Source organism: Rutilus rutilus (genome assembly GCF_951802725.1).
Source record: "Rutilus rutilus genome assembly, chromosome: 23".
NCBI classification, from domain to species: domain Eukaryota; kingdom Metazoa; phylum Chordata; class Actinopteri; order Cypriniformes; family Leuciscidae; genus Rutilus; species Rutilus rutilus.
Window position 1 is genome coordinate 12,159,772 of NC_140233.1, and position 18,158 is coordinate 12,177,929.

General features: G+C 37.5%; 1 protein-coding gene across 4 annotated transcripts; it reads right to left on the reverse strand.

Moving 5' to 3' along the window:
* Positions 1–525: 525 nt before the first annotated feature.
* On the reverse strand, positions 526–17,697 carry wt1a (WT1 transcription factor a). Of its 4 annotated transcripts, none has more exons than XM_084397721.1 (9): positions 17,014–17,697; positions 13,952–14,074; positions 12,403–12,505; positions 9,388–9,471; positions 5,811–5,910; positions 3,726–3,873; positions 3,550–3,639; positions 2,823–2,915; positions 526–1,428 (listed from the first exon to the last, which is right to left on the reverse strand). In XM_084397721.1, the coding sequence occupies exons 1-9, from the start codon at positions 17,408–17,410 to the stop codon at positions 1,307–1,309; spliced, it is 1,260 nt and encodes a 419-aa protein (XP_084253847.1). In that variant the 5' UTR covers positions 17,411–17,697; the 3' UTR covers positions 526–1,306. The 4 variants fall into 4 exon arrangements, with proteins under 4 accessions (XP_084253847.1, XP_084253849.1, XP_084253850.1 ...); XM_084397723.1 differs by having other exon boundaries at positions 2,832–2,915; positions 17,014–17,670; XM_084397724.1 differs by having other exon boundaries at positions 2,832–2,915; positions 9,388–9,468; positions 17,014–17,563.
* Positions 17,698–18,158: the final 461 nt, after the last annotated feature.

Below are 18,158 nucleotides of genomic sequence, written 5' to 3' on the forward strand. Positions count from 1 at the left end.
TATATTGATACTGAAAATCGCGCATCACATATTTTCATCTAAACGTCGCTCTCAGCAGCGTGGACGGCGTCGAGGTGACTGCAAAGGTATTTACAACTTCTTTTTACTTATAAGCTTAGAACAAGAAAGAACTTCGACGTCATTATATCGGGGCCTTGAATAACATTCAGTCTCTTTTAAGTTACACGAGTGCTAGACCTACTTGAGCAGCACGAGCAATGAATTAATTGCTGACTGCAGTTCACTTAACGGCCACAGGTGTCGCTAATACCAAGGGTTTCTGAATACTACTATATCCCCTTAAATTTGTGAGGGAAAACTGAACCTGTTGTCCTTACTATATATCTGAAGAACTAGCACTTACTTTGCTAAAGAAAATAAACAGCCAAATTAATTTATTATAAATTACCTGCAGATTTATGAAATAAAGCCCAAAATCAAAAATGAGCAAATAATTATGAAGTCATAATTTTAAGATTTCTCTCCATAAAATTTTAAAAATTTAATTCAGAGCAGAATCGGTGCTTCACATTTCAAGTTAATGCCAAAAGTTTAATTTTTTTTACAAAACAAAAAAACAGTGACTGTCGATAACAGATATATACGACAAACATACAAATAAAGCTCATTCAAAAAACAAAAAAACAAAATTTCCATCCAAATATGTTTCACATTTCTTTCCATTACTTATGTGAGTCACATTTCCCATAAACAGAATTTTGCCTAGAATTTTTTTTTTTTTTTTTTTTTTGGTGTTTTGGCTGAGGATTGAAACTAATATATACAACTTGACCACAATCGCTCAGCCACATAACCAGTGTGACCTACTCATAAATTAACTGGTAAGGTCAAAAAGAGTGTATTTTTACAAACAGCATGGATGAGCACTTCAGTGGAGAGAGTTTTACAATTCCAGATACAACATGTTGAGGACGGATAGTTTGAAGAGTTTAATTTACAACAAACATAATAAATTAGTCTAAACACTACTTAATTAATTGTTAGATACATAATATTTCACATCCCAAATCTCAAAATCTTATTAAAAGACGTAAGGTTTCCTCACTGGAAACAGATACTTGTACATTGACACCACTGTAGTGTTTTATAAGGGCCCGTTGCGAGCTGCCTCTAGGGGGCACTGCACATGCAGATAAAGAGTACTGTTGCCTTGTCTTGCAACTCCATCACCTGATCTATTATAAAGGAAAACAGACTTTTGCTTTTCCTTGAACAAGCTGCAGTTTATGCTTTGGGACGGGGCCACGCCAGCACCCAGGAGGATCCACTGCCAATGGGACGCGGCTCAGATGGCCAGCTGCAGCTTCGTCAGATTCCTCTGGTGCATATTGTGGTGCCGGACAAGCTCATCAGACCTGGCAAACTTCTTCTGACAGTTTGGCCATCTGCAGTTGAAGGGTTTCTCACCTGAAAGAGAGAAAAAGATACAAACATTAGGATGGAATCGAAGGTAAAAGTAGAGAGCAGTAAGGAATAGCAGCATTATTAAATAATATTGAGGTCACCTAATAACACTAGTGTGTTATTTCTATATTTCTCAAAAAAAAAGTTATATAAATTTTATATAAAAAATTAATTAAAAAAATCATATACATTTTGCTTTAAGCATATAATTGTGTATTGGATAACAAATCATAATATAAATAAAATATTATTTAAATAATTTATCTACTTAAATTAAGAAGAAAACACTAATTATTTGTTTGTTGTTTGAAAATTGGTAGGAATTCATCAGCCACTTGTCATTGACATTCATTAAAATTCAATATATTAAGAAATCAAAATCAAAGCCTTTAGTTATAGTATTAATTTAGTAAATTGTTGGGCCTGTGCTATTTATGATAATACTAATAAATGTCAGTCTTTTTTACTTTTGCCACGAACGACGCCACGCCAACCTCGCCATTAATTCAGTACTAAATTTATGCTTATAACAAATGATTTACGATTGAAAAATCCCTTTCAAGATCGATGATATATTTCAATATTTTTTTTTGTTTCATTTATGTATTATATGTATCCATTACATTTATGCCAAATTTGTTTTATGTTCTCAATAGTCTCAAATTTATTTTGCATAGATGCATAGACGGTTCAAAATTTTTTATTTACATCTGACTATTTTAAAAAGTTTAGTAATTATTATTATTATTATTACATTAAGTAACTCACTTTACTTATGAATACTATAGTTGATTTATTTTCTCTAGAAGATGAATATTGACTCACAATTAAAGAACTGGTAACATTTTAAGTTAAAAAAAGTACTGGTAATAAATATTTTGTTTTTAAAAAAAAATCAGTCAAACTAATATCTATGGAGCCCCTAAAGGGACAGAGTGATGTAAAAAAAATATATATTTCAATGCTTTTACATTCTCTTGCAAATGTTTTGCGTTCCCTCAAGAAACTTTGCATTTACTTGAAAAATGTTTGAGCTCATCCGAGCATCTTTGCATTCACTCGCAAACCTTTTGAGTTCTTTGCGAGTGAATGCAAAGTTTCTCAGAGGAACTCAGAGGTTTCTCGGGGGAATTCCAAGCTTTTACGAGAGAATGCAAAAGCACTGAAATCTTTTTTTTCCTCCCATCCCATATTTGTTCCACCACCATGTCCCTTTAGACGCTCCGTAGTCTATCCGTAGTTAAGAACCACTACAATTTAGTTAAAGATTTTTTAGCATTCGCTTTTGAATACAAACTGATAACATAATGCTAAATAAAGGTGACCTCTAAAACTTCAACTATTCAAAGAGTGGAAAGAGAGGAGCAAATCATGAAAAAATGAAAAGGTTTACGCACTTGTTTTACCTGTATGTGTCCGGGTGTGGGTCTTAAGGTGGTCTGACCGTGAGAACTTTCTCTGACAGGTTTCGCACTGGAATGGCTTAACGCCTACACACACACAGGAACATACAAGTGTGGTCACACTCACACACACAAGGAGAGAACGGGTACAGGCTACAGTAGAGAGACCATGCCAAAATGTGTCAGAGAGAAAAAAAATCGTCTTGTATTAAGTGTGTGAGATCAATGTCCAAAGAGAGTCCGGCCAGATAGCAATACATCAGCAAACACCTGTGCTAAATGTCAACTCATAAAACTAATGTTTTCACACACTTGGAACGCGAGTGAAAATGTAAACATTTAGCCGACCTTAAGTCAACAACTGCAGACTGTGTTATCACACCTTTTTGTAAAAGATATGAGGAATATAGCATCATTAGCATGATTCTATTTGCATGGCAGTGTTTCTATTGGTGAATTCGCATGCTAGTATGCTAGTATGCGGTTCCAAATTCAGCATGTGAGTTTGGGGATTGTGGGAAATCCAAAAATCAATAAATCTACGTAACAAGTATTCATGTAAAAAGTATGATAAACTGTACTTCTTTTTCACAAGAGGGCTTAGATCTGAAGCTCTAATCGTGTGTGTCCCTTACTGAATAGTTTCACATGCTACAAGGAAATACCAGAGGGAAAACAGCAACAGGAAGACAGAAATAATAAGGGACAGAGAGGCGCAAACCTGTGTGTCTTCTCTGGTGTCGTTTTAGCTGGTCTGATCTGGAGAACCTGCGACCACAGTCTGTGAAGTCACACTGATAGGGTTTCTCCCCTATGAGTTTAATACAACCAAACATGTTAATGATAACCTTAGCATTTGTGCTAATGGTATTTAATAACATTTGTGGGTCGTCTTACCTGTGTGTTTACGACTGTGCATCTGTAAGTGAGAAAGTTTAAAGTATCTTTTGTTACAGCCTGGGTAGGCGCACATGAACGGCCTTTTTTCGTTGGTCTCAGATGAACGCACAATGGCGGGTGTAATGCCAGGTACTCTCCGCACATCCTGTGAGAAAGTCGACAACATTCAATTCGGGCTACAGCGAACGCTGCGCACCAAACAAGACATCCAAACCCACTGCCCATGCGGAAAACCGCTAATGATTAGCATGCCCAATCGGTTCATTACTGCAGAATTAGCTGTGAAATGATTATTCAGATTTACCCATGCTACTGATATGGGCTCTAACTGTGAACGGTTAGTCACGGACGTTAGGCAGACCTTATTTCACTGCTTCACTCCCCCTGTTCCTCCCGTTTCCCTCATTTGCCCACTGCTAAAGCCCATCTGCTCTTAATTAACTAGTGCTTAGCATAATGGCGTTTCCGCACGCTGGCATGGTAATGAATGAGTGTTAAGTGTTATTGATAAGTAAATTACTAAAACTGTTCTACTGCTGTAATGCCAGACTTATATATTGACCCCACGGGGATGATAACACAGCAGGCTAGGCAATACACCCCAGCGGGCTAGCATGCTATGTCTGATTTGTATGTGACAGTTTAGTTCAGATTAGCTGTTCTAAATTATCAATTTGAACTAATGTATTGTACACATTTGCATACATGCATGCATCTGTCTGTCACTTTTCTATCTATCTATCTATCTATCTATCTATCTATCTATCTATCTATCTATCTATCCATCTGACATTTTTCTATCTATCTATTTATCTGTCCGTCCGTCATCTATCTATCTATCTATCTATCTATCTATCTATCTATCTATCTATCTATCTATCTATCTATCTATCTATCTATCTATCTATCTATCTATCTATCCATCTATCCATCCATCTGTAATTTTTCTATCTATCTATCCATCTGTCATTTTTCTATCTATCTATCTATCTATCTATCTATCTATCTATCTATCTATCTATCTATCTATCTATCTATCTGTCTGTCTGTCTGTCTGTCTGTCTGTCTGTCCGTCCGTCCATCTATCCATCCATCCATCCATCCATCCATCCATCTATCCCTCCATCCATCTATCCATCCATCCATCCATCCATCCATCTATCCATCCATCCATCCATCCATCTATCCATCCATCTATCTATCTATCTATCCACCAGTCTGTCATCTATGTAACTATCTATCTATCTATCTATCTATCTATCTATCTATCTATCTATCTATCTATCTATCTATCTATCTATCTATCTATCTATCTATCTATCTATCTATCCATCCATCTATCTATCTATCCACCAGTCTGTCATCTATCTATCTATCTATCTATCTATATAGATAGATAGATAGATAGATAGATAGATAGATAGATAGATAGACCCCCCCACACACACACACAAACACACACACACACACACACACCCAACCCAAATTGCCCATCACGCATTTATACAATAAGAAAAGAAGGAGTAAACAGAGAAGTGGAGAAAGGCATCCCATTCTGAACAAGAGCAGCTCTGGAGTATCTCTTCTTTTACTGCTTTAAGGCCGCTGACAGACATTAATTAAGAGCTAATGATTTATATGCATGAGCAGCAGGCAACTGGAAACTGCAGCTTTACGGCTAATGGACTTTTTAAAGTGATTCCTCTTCGCTTTTCATCCTCAAATGCCTTTCAAATCTCTCAGCTATTTTGGCAGGGGCCTGCTTCCTCTCGCATAGCCTTCTCATTGCGTCAGATGGTTCTCTTCAGCACCTTCTTTTTAAATTACATTTGTCTCTTTTTTTTATTAGTTATTTAAGGCACTGTATTACACTTCTAAATCTTTTCTTTTTTCTTTTTGAGTTATTCATTTGAGCAAGTTGTATAATCAACCTTTTGATTAAGGGTTGAGCATGCAAGTCCCTGTGTGTCTTTGTACGCCTTGGCCTGACCTTGGCCCATTGTGAGCACATCCCAAGAGCACAAAGAATCTTAGTGTGTCCTGGGAGTGAACTCAAGTGTGCCGTGAGTTAGAGATACTGACCTGAAGGCCTCTGAAGACACCGTGGGTGTGGATGCGGTACTGCGTGCTGCAGCTGTAGACCATGGGTGTGCTGGGGTCGCTCTCATACCCTCCTGCATGACTGTTTGTGTTCAAAGGGGAGAATATTTCATTATTGTGATCAGGTGGAATAAAGTGAGCTTTTTCAGAAAACTGGAAATGCAAACTGATTGCTACAAGTATAAATAATGTGATAAGTTTGGGATCAGTGAGATTAAAAAAATAAGCAAGTTTTTATCATTTTACAAAAGATTTCTATTTCAAATAAATGCTTTTTTAAAACTTTCTATTTATCAAATCCAGAAAAATAATGCATCACATTTCCACAAACATATCAAGCAGCACACCTGTTGTCAACATTGATAATAATAAGAAATCTTTCTTATTATTTTCAGCATATTAGAATGATTATTACGATACTATTTCACAATATTACTGTTTTACCGTTTTTTTTTATCAAATAAATGTAACCTTGGTGAGCATGAGATTTCTTTTAAACATTACAAAAAATCTTTAAATCTTTAAAACAACAAACATTTTTGTACATTTGTACATATATTTTTTTACATGGAAAACAAGTCATAGTATCAGCTATTTTTACTAAAAAGTAAGACTATTAAAGTAGTGTGGAGGTCTGTTATTTGTTGAGGAAAAACAATAATTGAATATACATTTAATGAACAATTTAATTTGTGTCTGTATCTGTTTGTCTTAAACTTTATAGTCAATTGCAATGACAACTAGAATATCACTAAGACATGCTTTTTGATGCATGTAAAAATGTCCAAAACTGCTCCAAGCTATAGCATCTCTTCACAAAATGTAATTCTACCTCATAACTTTCCTACTTATGTACGACAGCAGATAAAGTCCTTCCTAAATCTCTCCATGCATTATTTCACAAAGTTTGGATGACATATAGAGGGCATTGCTAGCCATAAAATACACAGATTCATGTCTTTGTAACTCATCCTGACATTGGGGCAAATTGCTCCCTGTTTCAAAGAGCAATATTTTTGCCCTAAACATTTGAGGTAGGGCCAGTCAGAGAGATGAATGGGGAATGTATGGTCTTGCTCACTGTTGAACTTCTGCCTGAACCTCAGCGGTATGCCTTTTTACGTTGCGCTGTAAATACATGTTTCTCAGGACAATTCTTCCCCTTTGGAGAAAAGACCACACATTATGTTGCTGCGAAAATCTTTGCCTTGCTTGAACAAAATTTCACGAATTTTGTGTAACAGTTCATGAGGTATAAAGTTCTCTTTGTCTCTATGCAAGACCAGCCAGACAGAAAGACAGTCCAAAACAGCATCCTGCAGTAAATCTTCTCACAGTTCATTCATTCACCCAAGCCGAACCACCTTGGTCTTGCGGCAGACATGGGATTTGGAGGAATGCCAAGAGCTTTAGATTGTTGGATGTATATAGGAATGATTAAGTTTGGATTGAGGAGCCACAGCAACGCTTCCATGGCAGCCCCCTTGGGATCGATCAGCGTGTCTGATTTTCCCTCAACCGAAACCAGCACCGTCCTTCTCATTTATCAGCACATGAATCATTCCGTCACCCAGGGCTCCACTGACTCTTTCAGAGAGGCTGGAGAGAGGTCACAGCCTCCTCCCCGCCTGGCCGAACGTGACTGCGGATTCTCGCTTGGGTCCCAGGGGGAGTAGAGGCTGTCCCATTGTGCACTGATGCACTTCCACCTCCCCCCTGCGCGGCTCCCTTCCTCCCGGCGGGCCGGCGCTCGGCCTGGTCAAGGCTGAGGTGCCACTGGCAGAAATATATGGCAGGATATCATTCTCTAGCCAGACAAAACAGAGGCTAATTCTGTATGTGCACACTCTACTCTCTGGCACAAACAGAAAGATGAGAAGAAAGTTGCGGGGAAAAGATTTTTGCTTGGGGGAATCAGACTACGCTGGTTGCGCTTTATGTTTTTAAACACAGTACTAAAATATTACTAAACGCATACTTGGTCTCAAAGTTAGGTATAAGCTGTATGTGTTTGATTCACTAAAAAGAATCAGAAGTAATTTGTTCAGTCAGACTGCACTAGTATGTTTGTGAGTCATCCATTTAGGAATCAAGACTACACTAGTTGCGCTGTCAGTTTTTGATTCACTAAAAAGAACCGACTCATTAGAATCATTAACAAGAGTCACAAGAGTTCAGAATCAGACTACACTGATGAGGTGTACGTTTTTGTTTCACTTCAAAAAAGCCTTCTTATAAGAGTAATTCGTATTGTAATTTGAGTACATGAAAGAGGAAGTTGTTACTTGTAGGCTACATGCAACATCCAATCTGGCCCAATCTTCATGTTTCTTAAAAGTCATGGCCTGAAGATATCTACATCCCAATATTTTGTTATAGTCATAGCACCATATACTGGCAACAGGAAGTGACATGTTTTGCAATGCACTCCTAACATTTTAAAACAATATTAAAATATGATATCAAATGTTAAACATGCTACAAACATGTTAAACCCAAGTGGATTGCACAAGTCCTGAAAAGTGAAGCCAAAGCATCTCGATCGCCCCCTGGTGGCTCGCTGCAGTATAGGTCATAAACCCCGCCCTCTCAATGTAATCGAATGGGACGCGAATCGCAAATCAAATTACACTTCAAATAATTTTCAGAAAGATGGTTTCTGTCTTTTTAGGACGTCTTTTTCTTCACATAGACGTTTTTCCAATAGGTTTGAGTCTGCGGGAGTGGGAGTATGGACAGAACCTTGATACCGCGGCTCAACCTCAGGATCACTACTGCGCAAACTCTGGCTCTGAACGACGTAATCGAAAATGGCCGTTACTGGCGATATTTTGGCTTCATTTTTCTACAGTGGAAGGAAACAGAGACGCGCTGTCCATGCTAGCAACACTTAGCTAGGGTTAAAGCAAATTATTAATGCCATGAAACAGGAAGTTGTAACTCAATGTCTAATCTGCCACAAACATTTTCATAAAAGTCCTGGCCTGAAGACATCTACATGCAACATTTAGTTATAGACATAGCGCCACCAGCTGGTAGCAGGAACTGTGGCACATATAAATGACTTTGACATAGTCCTCCTATATTTACCCATTTAAATACATATTGCCCACCGTTCACTGTTTTCTTAAGGCCTCCGGGTGGTGTTGGCACCAGTGCGAGGGCCCGTTCATTTAATTCGTATCGGACTACATTGATGTTTTCTGTTTCGCGTTGTTGATTCAGTTAAATAAGTAGCGCAGGAAACTCTATCACAACATTTTAGAACAGTTTTCTGTAAGAAAGCCTAATGAATGCTCTGGCCAGTGTTCAACTATTTGCAATGAATTTAAAATGGCTTTTCTGACATCCATGGCAATCTTCCATAGAAGAAACAGAACCCAAACCGATGTGGTTTGCACACATAATTCAACTTGCATTCAGACCTATTATCATATTAAGCACCAGCTCAAACGAAGCCTATTATAAGTCCTTCTATTCTCTAAGCTGAAGCAAATGTGCGCTTATCCAAATCACAGAAGAATTTCCTACATGACAGGAGCGGGTCACGTCGACCTACCTCTTTATAGTGGATGCCAAAGGGTTGACAGGATTCCACCCCATGCACTCCAACTGTGACGCCATTTGATATAAATTATCGCTGCTGGGATTGAAAACAACAGAAACACTATTTAAAATATGCATGTACAGTATTTTTTTTTTACAACAAGCACACTTAATATTAAAAACCAGCAACCACTGTCACATGTAAAGAATGTGTGGATGAAAAATAGCCTTTTTGACAAAGGCATCCTGGGTAACAGCGAATGAATGTGTCATATGCGCAGGAAAAAAAAAGGAGTTTACCCACCCCACCGGGGTGATCAGTTAATCAGGTCATCCCTCTGACCAAAAACCTGCCATACGTTATTAAAAGCCTGTCCGTAGAACCATTAGTTACCCTGCCAGGTGCTCACCCAAACACATAGTTTGGATTTATCTACAGCAACTCTGACATCATAGTGTTTCATCATAGACAGGCAACAGAATACGACGGTATGAACTGGTACCTGGTACTGTGCTTGCTTCACTGCTGAAGGAACATAACAGTATTTCAGCATCAAGAGTTTGTTTTGAGAAAATACAATTATGCCATATGGCCCTTTTACATGCGTGTTAAAAATGTTTCAGGACTATTCCAATAATGATAACTTTAAATTAAAGGCATATTCAGCACAACAGCATTTATGGCAATTTAGCATTACATTGAGGTAAATGGAGCCAACCGTAAATGTTAAAATCCTCACCGTTTCAAAAGTATAGCCACAAGACATACAGTAAACAATATGCAATAACATGATTTTAGTGTTACTAATCTATTCTGTGTGAAGTTATATCAGATTATACAATTCATTTCCATGACAAGGTAATGCCTAAAACCATCAACTTAAACCGACTATAAAAAATGTGATTTATACAGCTTTTGCAGTTTAAGTAGATAATGCACAGGTTTTAACAGAAGAATTGATGTCACACTGTAAGTTCCTGCCTTAAATTTGTAAGTACAATCAACTACGCCGTTTAAGTCATTTGAACTTAAATTACATTAAACTGACTTTTGAATCTTGTATAACTTATAAAAGAAGTTGGAATTGCTTAACTTATTTGGATGAGTTAAAGCAATGTAAAAACATATGTTGTCATAACTTATGATCATATAATTGTTTAAAGTGCAGTGGTTTTAGTGCGCAAAAAAATGCTTACTCATCTTTTCTGTGTGTAAAGTAATATCCAATTTTACAATTCAATGACATGACAACATAATGCCTCTAACCTTAAAACGACTGTAAATATTATGATTTATACAGCTTTGCAGCTCAAATAATAGACATGTCAGTTCTTTTTTTTTAAACATAAGCTGGAAAATTGCTTTAAACGGAGTCAAATCCACAGAAAAAACTAATAGTTTGGTCAGATATAACAGTGGTCTGGTAGACTCCCTGTACAACATGGTCTGGATCTTTGTTTTTCATTTTTGACGCACCAGATGCAGATTCAGGAAGCCTGTAGATTGTGAATAGTTTACACTACATCTGCCTTTGAGATTAACAACAACCTAATTTAACTTTGAAAATCTGGACATGTTTTTATTCCAGTCACCTAGTGCTACCAAAAAAAAAAAAAGTTTTAACCTGGAGGCCTGTGTAAATACAGGGCTGTAGGTACCAGGCATTTGATTTGAAAAGCGGACCAGCATTTTGATTTGAGGATTCACAGCCGCCTCACTGCGGCCTGTTTATTACAACGCAGAGAAGCGGGAACTGGAAAATGCAGTTTGACCTGAGTCAGAGTCCTCTTATCATCCCAATTCTGTTATTTTGAATCTTTATGTTCCCTCTGCGCTGGAAAAACAACATGGCGAAAGCATCCAAGGAATGTGAGATGATTTTGGGGTTGTAGTACTCGTACTGTTAGACAAAGTTGCGAATGGAACTCCACCGAGAACAGTTAAACACTTATCAGAATGAAAGAATTCAGAGCTGGTCTGAAAGTGCAAACGGGTGGTGGATTAAAGCGTTTGTCTTGGCGTAGTACACACTGCTGTTCAGCACTTGACCTTTATTAAGCATGTTTGACAGAACCCAGCTTTGATTTGGCAATATTCTGTCAAATGAAATTACACCATTTTGCATTTTTAACCCCTGACACTTGTAATTTGGGATTTTTGGAGTGCTCAATTTCCTCGTATTTTTCAGAAATGTTTTTGTTTGTCTTGTTTGGATTACACAACCATTCAAAAGTTTGGGGTTAGTAAGATTAATATTAGATTTTTTATAGAAATTAATACTTTTATTCAGTAAGGATGCATTAAATCTTGAATTTAATGAATCTTGAAAAAAAAAACTGTATCACGGTTTCCACAAAAACTATTTTCACCATTGATGATAATAATAATAATTTTTTCTTGAGCAGCAAATCAGCATTAGAAAGATTTCTGAAAGATCATGTGACACTGAAAACTGAAAATTCAGCGAATTTCACTGAAATTTTACTTTATTTTGACCAAATAAATGGAGCCATGGTGAGCATAAGAGACTTCTTTAAAAACATTTAAAAAATCTTACCGACCCCAAACTTTTGAACCGTAGTGTATATTAAAAAAAATCCCAGCAGAAACTTTATTTGAACATCCTGTACGAACAAGTTTTCCTCCTTTTCCTCCTCTTGTTACTTAATTTCCCCGCTTCCTCTACGTGCTCAGTGGCAGCGTGACTTTTTGGTAGCCGCCATAACAGATTTTGAAGCGTCTCTGATTGTTGCGCAGGCCTGGTTATTGAACAGAACTGGATTTGAACTTCCTGTGCCCAGAGTGTCCTGACAACTATCAGCTGGACTGTCTGTAGCCTGTCTGGATATTTTCCCTATCTTTTAAGATATATATTAAATTGCATGACGTCTGTTTTTCTGTTAAGGCAGCATTTCAGAAACATCTGAAGCGCAATGATGTACAAGACAGAGAGAAAGGAGTCAAACATGTGTGAGGAACATGTTTCAGAAGACCTTGAGATGTTCTTTGTGTGATGGACAGCCCTACCTGTTGTACGGGTTCCTCAGGAGCAGAGCCTGACTTCCTGTACAGCTGTCAGAAGGAGTGTGACAACCGTACACTGGAGGAGGGACAGGATACTGCTGGTCACCTGAAATGCAACACACATATTAATGAGAAGCCTTTGATAGCATTTCAAACATACCTCTTTGTATTGGCCATATATACACACACACACGTTGTGTTTTCAGGTTTTATTGGGACTTTCCATAGACATAATGATTTTTATACTGTACAAACTGTATATTCTATCCCTTTACACTAACCCTAAACCTAAACCTACCCATCACAGAAAACTTTTTGCACTTTTACATTTTCAAAAAACATCACCTTGTATGATTTATAAGCTGTTTTCCTCATGGGGATAAAAAAAACGTCCAAATAAAATTTGAATATTGCCATCTTTGTGGGGACATTTTGTCTCCATAATGTAGGGTTTACCATAACACACACACACACATCATGTTGTATGTATCTATTATATTATTATTATTTACTGTACTAAATAATATCAATTATCTATTTTATATCAATTTTATATTAAAAGAGGCATTAATATAAACATTATATAAATACTATAACAAATAATTATAAAATATTATACAAATACTTAAATATATATATATTTTAATATTCATCTTTTGTGTGTATTAACAGTCTTTGTAAAAAATGTTGTACAGAACTTTTGGACAATTTGTATTAATGTATTACTTATAAATAAACATGACGTGATACGTTTTTAAATAACAAGAACTTTTCATTTTTTTCTCCTCTATCACACCTTGGATAACAACATTGTGTTTGATCTTTAATACATTTTGTTTTTAATAATTCCCTCTATAATTAAATGAACGAGAATGAACATTTGCGCACTTTGTTTTTCTTGAGTCCCCCGTGGAAAATAACCATGCCTGGATGCTAAGAGTATCATAACTTTGCAGTTCCAGCTAAACGCATGATCGAGCATGTGTGGTGTAGTCCGGCTTACAAAGGGAATATGAGCGTGAGGGAGGGTTATGGAGACGCAGCCGACTACACTTCGCAGTTATGAAAACAACAGGCTGAGTCTCTTTGAAGCCATAAAGCACGCAGACCCCTCGCTCTCCGTTTCGAGTGCAAATGAGGAATCGCTGCTTTGGCTCATCCGGCCCTCATATTGTGAATGCGTCCCATGGTAGTTCTAAACATTCCGAAAGGGATCTTACATCGCAGAGTCTTCTGGTCACTAGCACCGAGACCTCAGGGAGAATTTACTGCGGCACAATGAACACCAAATCGTCCGGTTAGCTGTTTGCTGATTTTAAACATTATGACGTGCATAAGAGCAGAGAGGACTATGGGGAGAAAGAAGAGTTTGAGCTGATTTACTGTTCAGCGATGGGACGTTTTGTGCAACTTGCCCCCTGAATGACATTACAGAAACCGCTATGTAAGTTCAAAGAGCAAACACGCAGAAAGTGTTTGCAGATTAGAGTCTCCTCCAATAAATGCATTTACGCAAACACAATAAAATGTAATTTAGTGTGTTTGTGCTTACCCATGTTGCTTTGCTGCGTGATGGGGTCCTCGTGTTTGAAGGAATGGTTGGGAAACTGCGAGGTGTGGTGGGAAGGCGTGTGTCCGTAGTTTGTGCCTCCGTCAAAAGCAACTGTGCCGTAACCTGGGACAGATAATAGAAACGAAGTCAGAAATGGTTTAAACATTTTTTACATATATTTGAAATATAGATCTGTTCTAGAAATGTTAGAATTGCCTAATTATTCCATAAACTTCAAAAGTTTTCTGTTGCAGAGAAAATTAAAAAAAGTATGACAGCCTGGCCAAAAATTATGTCTGCACAATTTGGCATATAACAATAACACATTTTTAATAATATTTGAATAAAGGGTGAAGACATCAGTTTTGGCCACGACTATAGGTCTTATACCATTTATCTTTTAGTAATTTTAGAATTGCTTAAATATTGCATTTCAGATGCAAATATGTATACTATATATGTGCCAGAAATAAAAACAACATCAGCAAATCTCTATTAGCTGTTATTAAACAGAAACACACAGCTACTCTCCAGATAATAGGAATATTCTTCTTTGGATCCTAATCATCCCTCCATTGCCCAGCGGGGGTGAGCGGACAAGCTGTGCGAGGAAAACAAACGCTGGCAGGACGGTGTAGCCGAGAGCCGACACCAGGTTTAGGGGGTGAATCATGCCTCGGTCTAACCCCAGGTCAGACGTAACATCGTAAATCATGGTCTCCCACCACCATCTTCATTAATTACAAGCCAACCACTTTCACCTCAGAGAGAGAAAAACTCATTAAAGATGACCATTTCTCTTCCACCCTACCAGGTCTCAGCAAGAGCTTTAACCTGGGAGTCAGCGAAGTGCTGGTCACTGGCTCTAAGTGTGGCCTGATATTGTGAAGAGTGGCAGCACCCACAATTAATTGTAAACTTTAGATTTCCAAAATGCATTTTAGAACTATAAACTATCAGATGTCTCAGGGAGTGTTAGTGTTTTAAATAAATTCTTCTATGTCTGGGGTAACTCAAGAACCCGAAACAAGATCTCATGTCTGATGTTATTTATTATTAGTGATTATCTTATTTTATTATTGAGGGCAAAATCTGCTCATCATTTGCACTGTAAAAGAAAAAAAGAAAAGTTGCTGCTTTAAATTTTTAAGTACAATCAACTTGGATGTTTAAGTCATTTCAACTTAAATTACATTAAACTGAGTTAATGACTATAACTTATAAAAAAGGTTGAAAAATGCTTAACTTATTTTGATAAGTTAAAAGCAATGTACAGTCAAACCAAACATTATTCAGACACCTTGATATCCTCACTTACATAAATGAACTACAGTGTCCTGCACCCACTAGTAAAAAATATATATTAAAAATTATATCTGGTGTCTGAATAATTTTGGGTTTGACTGTAAAAACATATGTTGTCATAACTTATTGATTATATAATTTACAGTGTATATATGTTCACATACATTTTTCCATAAAAATATATTTTATATTTATTTTCAAAATATGTAGATATAACGTGGAATTTATACAAAATAGTACCAACATGGATTAAAGTTGTTACTGCAAAATATCAAGTCATTTTGTAAGGCGTTCATTGACAAATGAGAGAAGGAGAAAATGTATTTATGTAGTCATGAAATACATCGAAAATATCAAATTATTAACCAATAACTGATGTCCGAGTGACACATCATCAGAAAGGATCAAATATTTCTTTGTAGAATTTATAACTTCAAAACACGTTTTGGAAATTGTGCAAAATCATTAGATGTTCTTTTTTAAAAGTCTGTTAATTATTACAGTCTCCAATAATATAGTTATCGAATTGTTTTCAAATAGACATTTATTCAACATGTATTTACTTTACGAAATCTAATTTAACAAATTGTTTCTTTTCATTTGGCTTATCTGAAATCAGTATCGCTTTAATTATAATCTTTCAGTTTTTGGAATATTATTAGCAGGTGCAGTTTTTCCTCTTTGTTTTCATGCAATTAGTCATCATGAAATGGTAGAAACAATATTTTTCTTGTCTAACTGCAAAATCTGTCTTATCCCATAAGTTGAAACCCCCAAGCCAATAACCTAAAGTCCATTATACACTGACACAGCAATGACCCAACATGCATTAAACGCCTGTGTGATGAGGTGTTTGGAGCATATCTGTAAAATAACTGGGAACTGTTTTGCCAAATACAGGAGCATTGAGATACATAATTACTCAAGGCAGACAAATATGTGTGAGGTGATGGCCCTGGTGATGGATAAATCACAGAATGCATTTACTCACTTAAACAAGCTCACATCCTGACAAACTACACTCTCTTCAAAAGTTGTCCTATAAAATAGTAATGTACTATACAAATTGCGCTAATTCCTCGCATTAAAAAGCTCAAGTTTTGTCAAATATATGACAAACTGTATTATTTTTTACTGTCAATAAAAATTTGCATAAGTGGTTTAGTTGTCACTGAAGTTCTCCTTAATTAAAATTACATTTTCAGAAAGCATTGTTTTTAATACAATGCTCTTTCCCCCCCTAAGCTTTACATGTAATTGAATTAATGTATTAAGCAGACATATTTAAACTGAATGACTGAAATAAAAATTTAAGTTAAAATAAGCATGTTACAGGCCCCATGCCAGTAAATTTGGTGCTTCTTGTCCCTAATAATTAATGGGTTTACACTTATTGACTTTTAGGCCAACTGTTGAGTAATATAAATGGTCCGAATTCAAAATGTTACGAAACTGAGAGGAATGACGTACTTTTGTTTTTCAAGCTTTACTAAAACTGTTAAAAGTGTATTTAGCAGACAATTAAACGTGTGTTAAGCAGACAACATTTAAACTGAATGACTGAAATACAATTTAAACTAAAATAGGAAAATGTTATAGGCCCCGTTCCAGTAAAATGTGATGATTCGTGCCCTTAATAATTAATAGAAATGTTTATATCTATTGACAAATTATGGATTAACTCATTCAAACAGTTCGGGAACAATGTCACAAAGGATCCAGAACCGAATTACAGTGACATTAAAGGAGTTTCTCACCCTGATTCCTGGAGCTGGGCTGGCTGTCCATGCAGTTGGACAGGTAAGGGCTATTGCTGAACATCCTGGGCTGGGTGGATGGGGGCTGGCTGGCTGTAGGAGCCCCGAAGGCCCCGTACCTGCAGGCCCCAGTGCCAGTGAACTGTCCAGAGAAGTGCACGGTGAAGGCGCTCAGCCCACAGTGAGGGTCTTCGTGAGGGTCGGTCGCGCCCCAGCTGGGCTCCTGCTTGATGAAGGAGTGCGGGGCCAGCGAGCTGTAGGGTGCGCCGGTGTGAAAGTCCAGCATAGGAGCCCACTGCGGGGTGCTGCTCACGGGCAGGGCACAGTTACCGTTCCCCCCTGGCAGAGCGGGCACGGGAGGGAGAAGAGTGTTGAGGTCACGTACATCGGAACCCATTTTCCGGTTACTTGAAACACCTGAACGGCCCAGCTGAGAGACGAGGTCCAACGAGGATCTGGTTTGAGTTCGATTTGGTGCTAAAATCCAAAGTCAAGGTGTCATCGCTAAGTCAAGTTGGGTCACGGCCAGTAAAAAGTGCTCTTCGTTAAAAACGGCGATGTCGTTTTCAACCAGAATAGTCCATTACACAATGGGAGAAGAGAAAACGGGGGCTCGGTTGGGAGGTCCCAGCAGGGGCAAGTTCTCGCAGGCTCTGTGAATGGAGTGAGGAGAGCAGAAGAGAGGTTCCTCCTTTCTTGCGTGTCTGTTTTCTTTGGAGGCCTAGGAGCTCACATACAGAGCCAGTCTGAGGAGTCGGGAGGAGGAGGAGGAGCCAGAGCTAGTGAGGAAAGATGAGTGTAACACTTCATTCATTTACTTCTCCCTGTACAATACTCCTCCCTGTATACAGCATGCAGGGAGTCTCAATAAACTGTGTGTGTGTGTGTGTGTTTGTTTGTGGGAGTCGGCTGGATACATAACAATGATTCAGAGACTGGCTTTTCATGAGTTTTGAAACACATTTTAGCAGAGACTATAAAACTGTTAAATGCACTTCAGACTTTGGCTGCGCAGGTACAGTAATATCTTAAAGTGACATACAAATCTGAAGGACATTTAAGAGGTGGAAATTAATTTTAAATCTATACTGAATTGCATTCAGAATTTGAATTGGTTTGTGAAGGGACAGGCCTTTCGTTCTAAT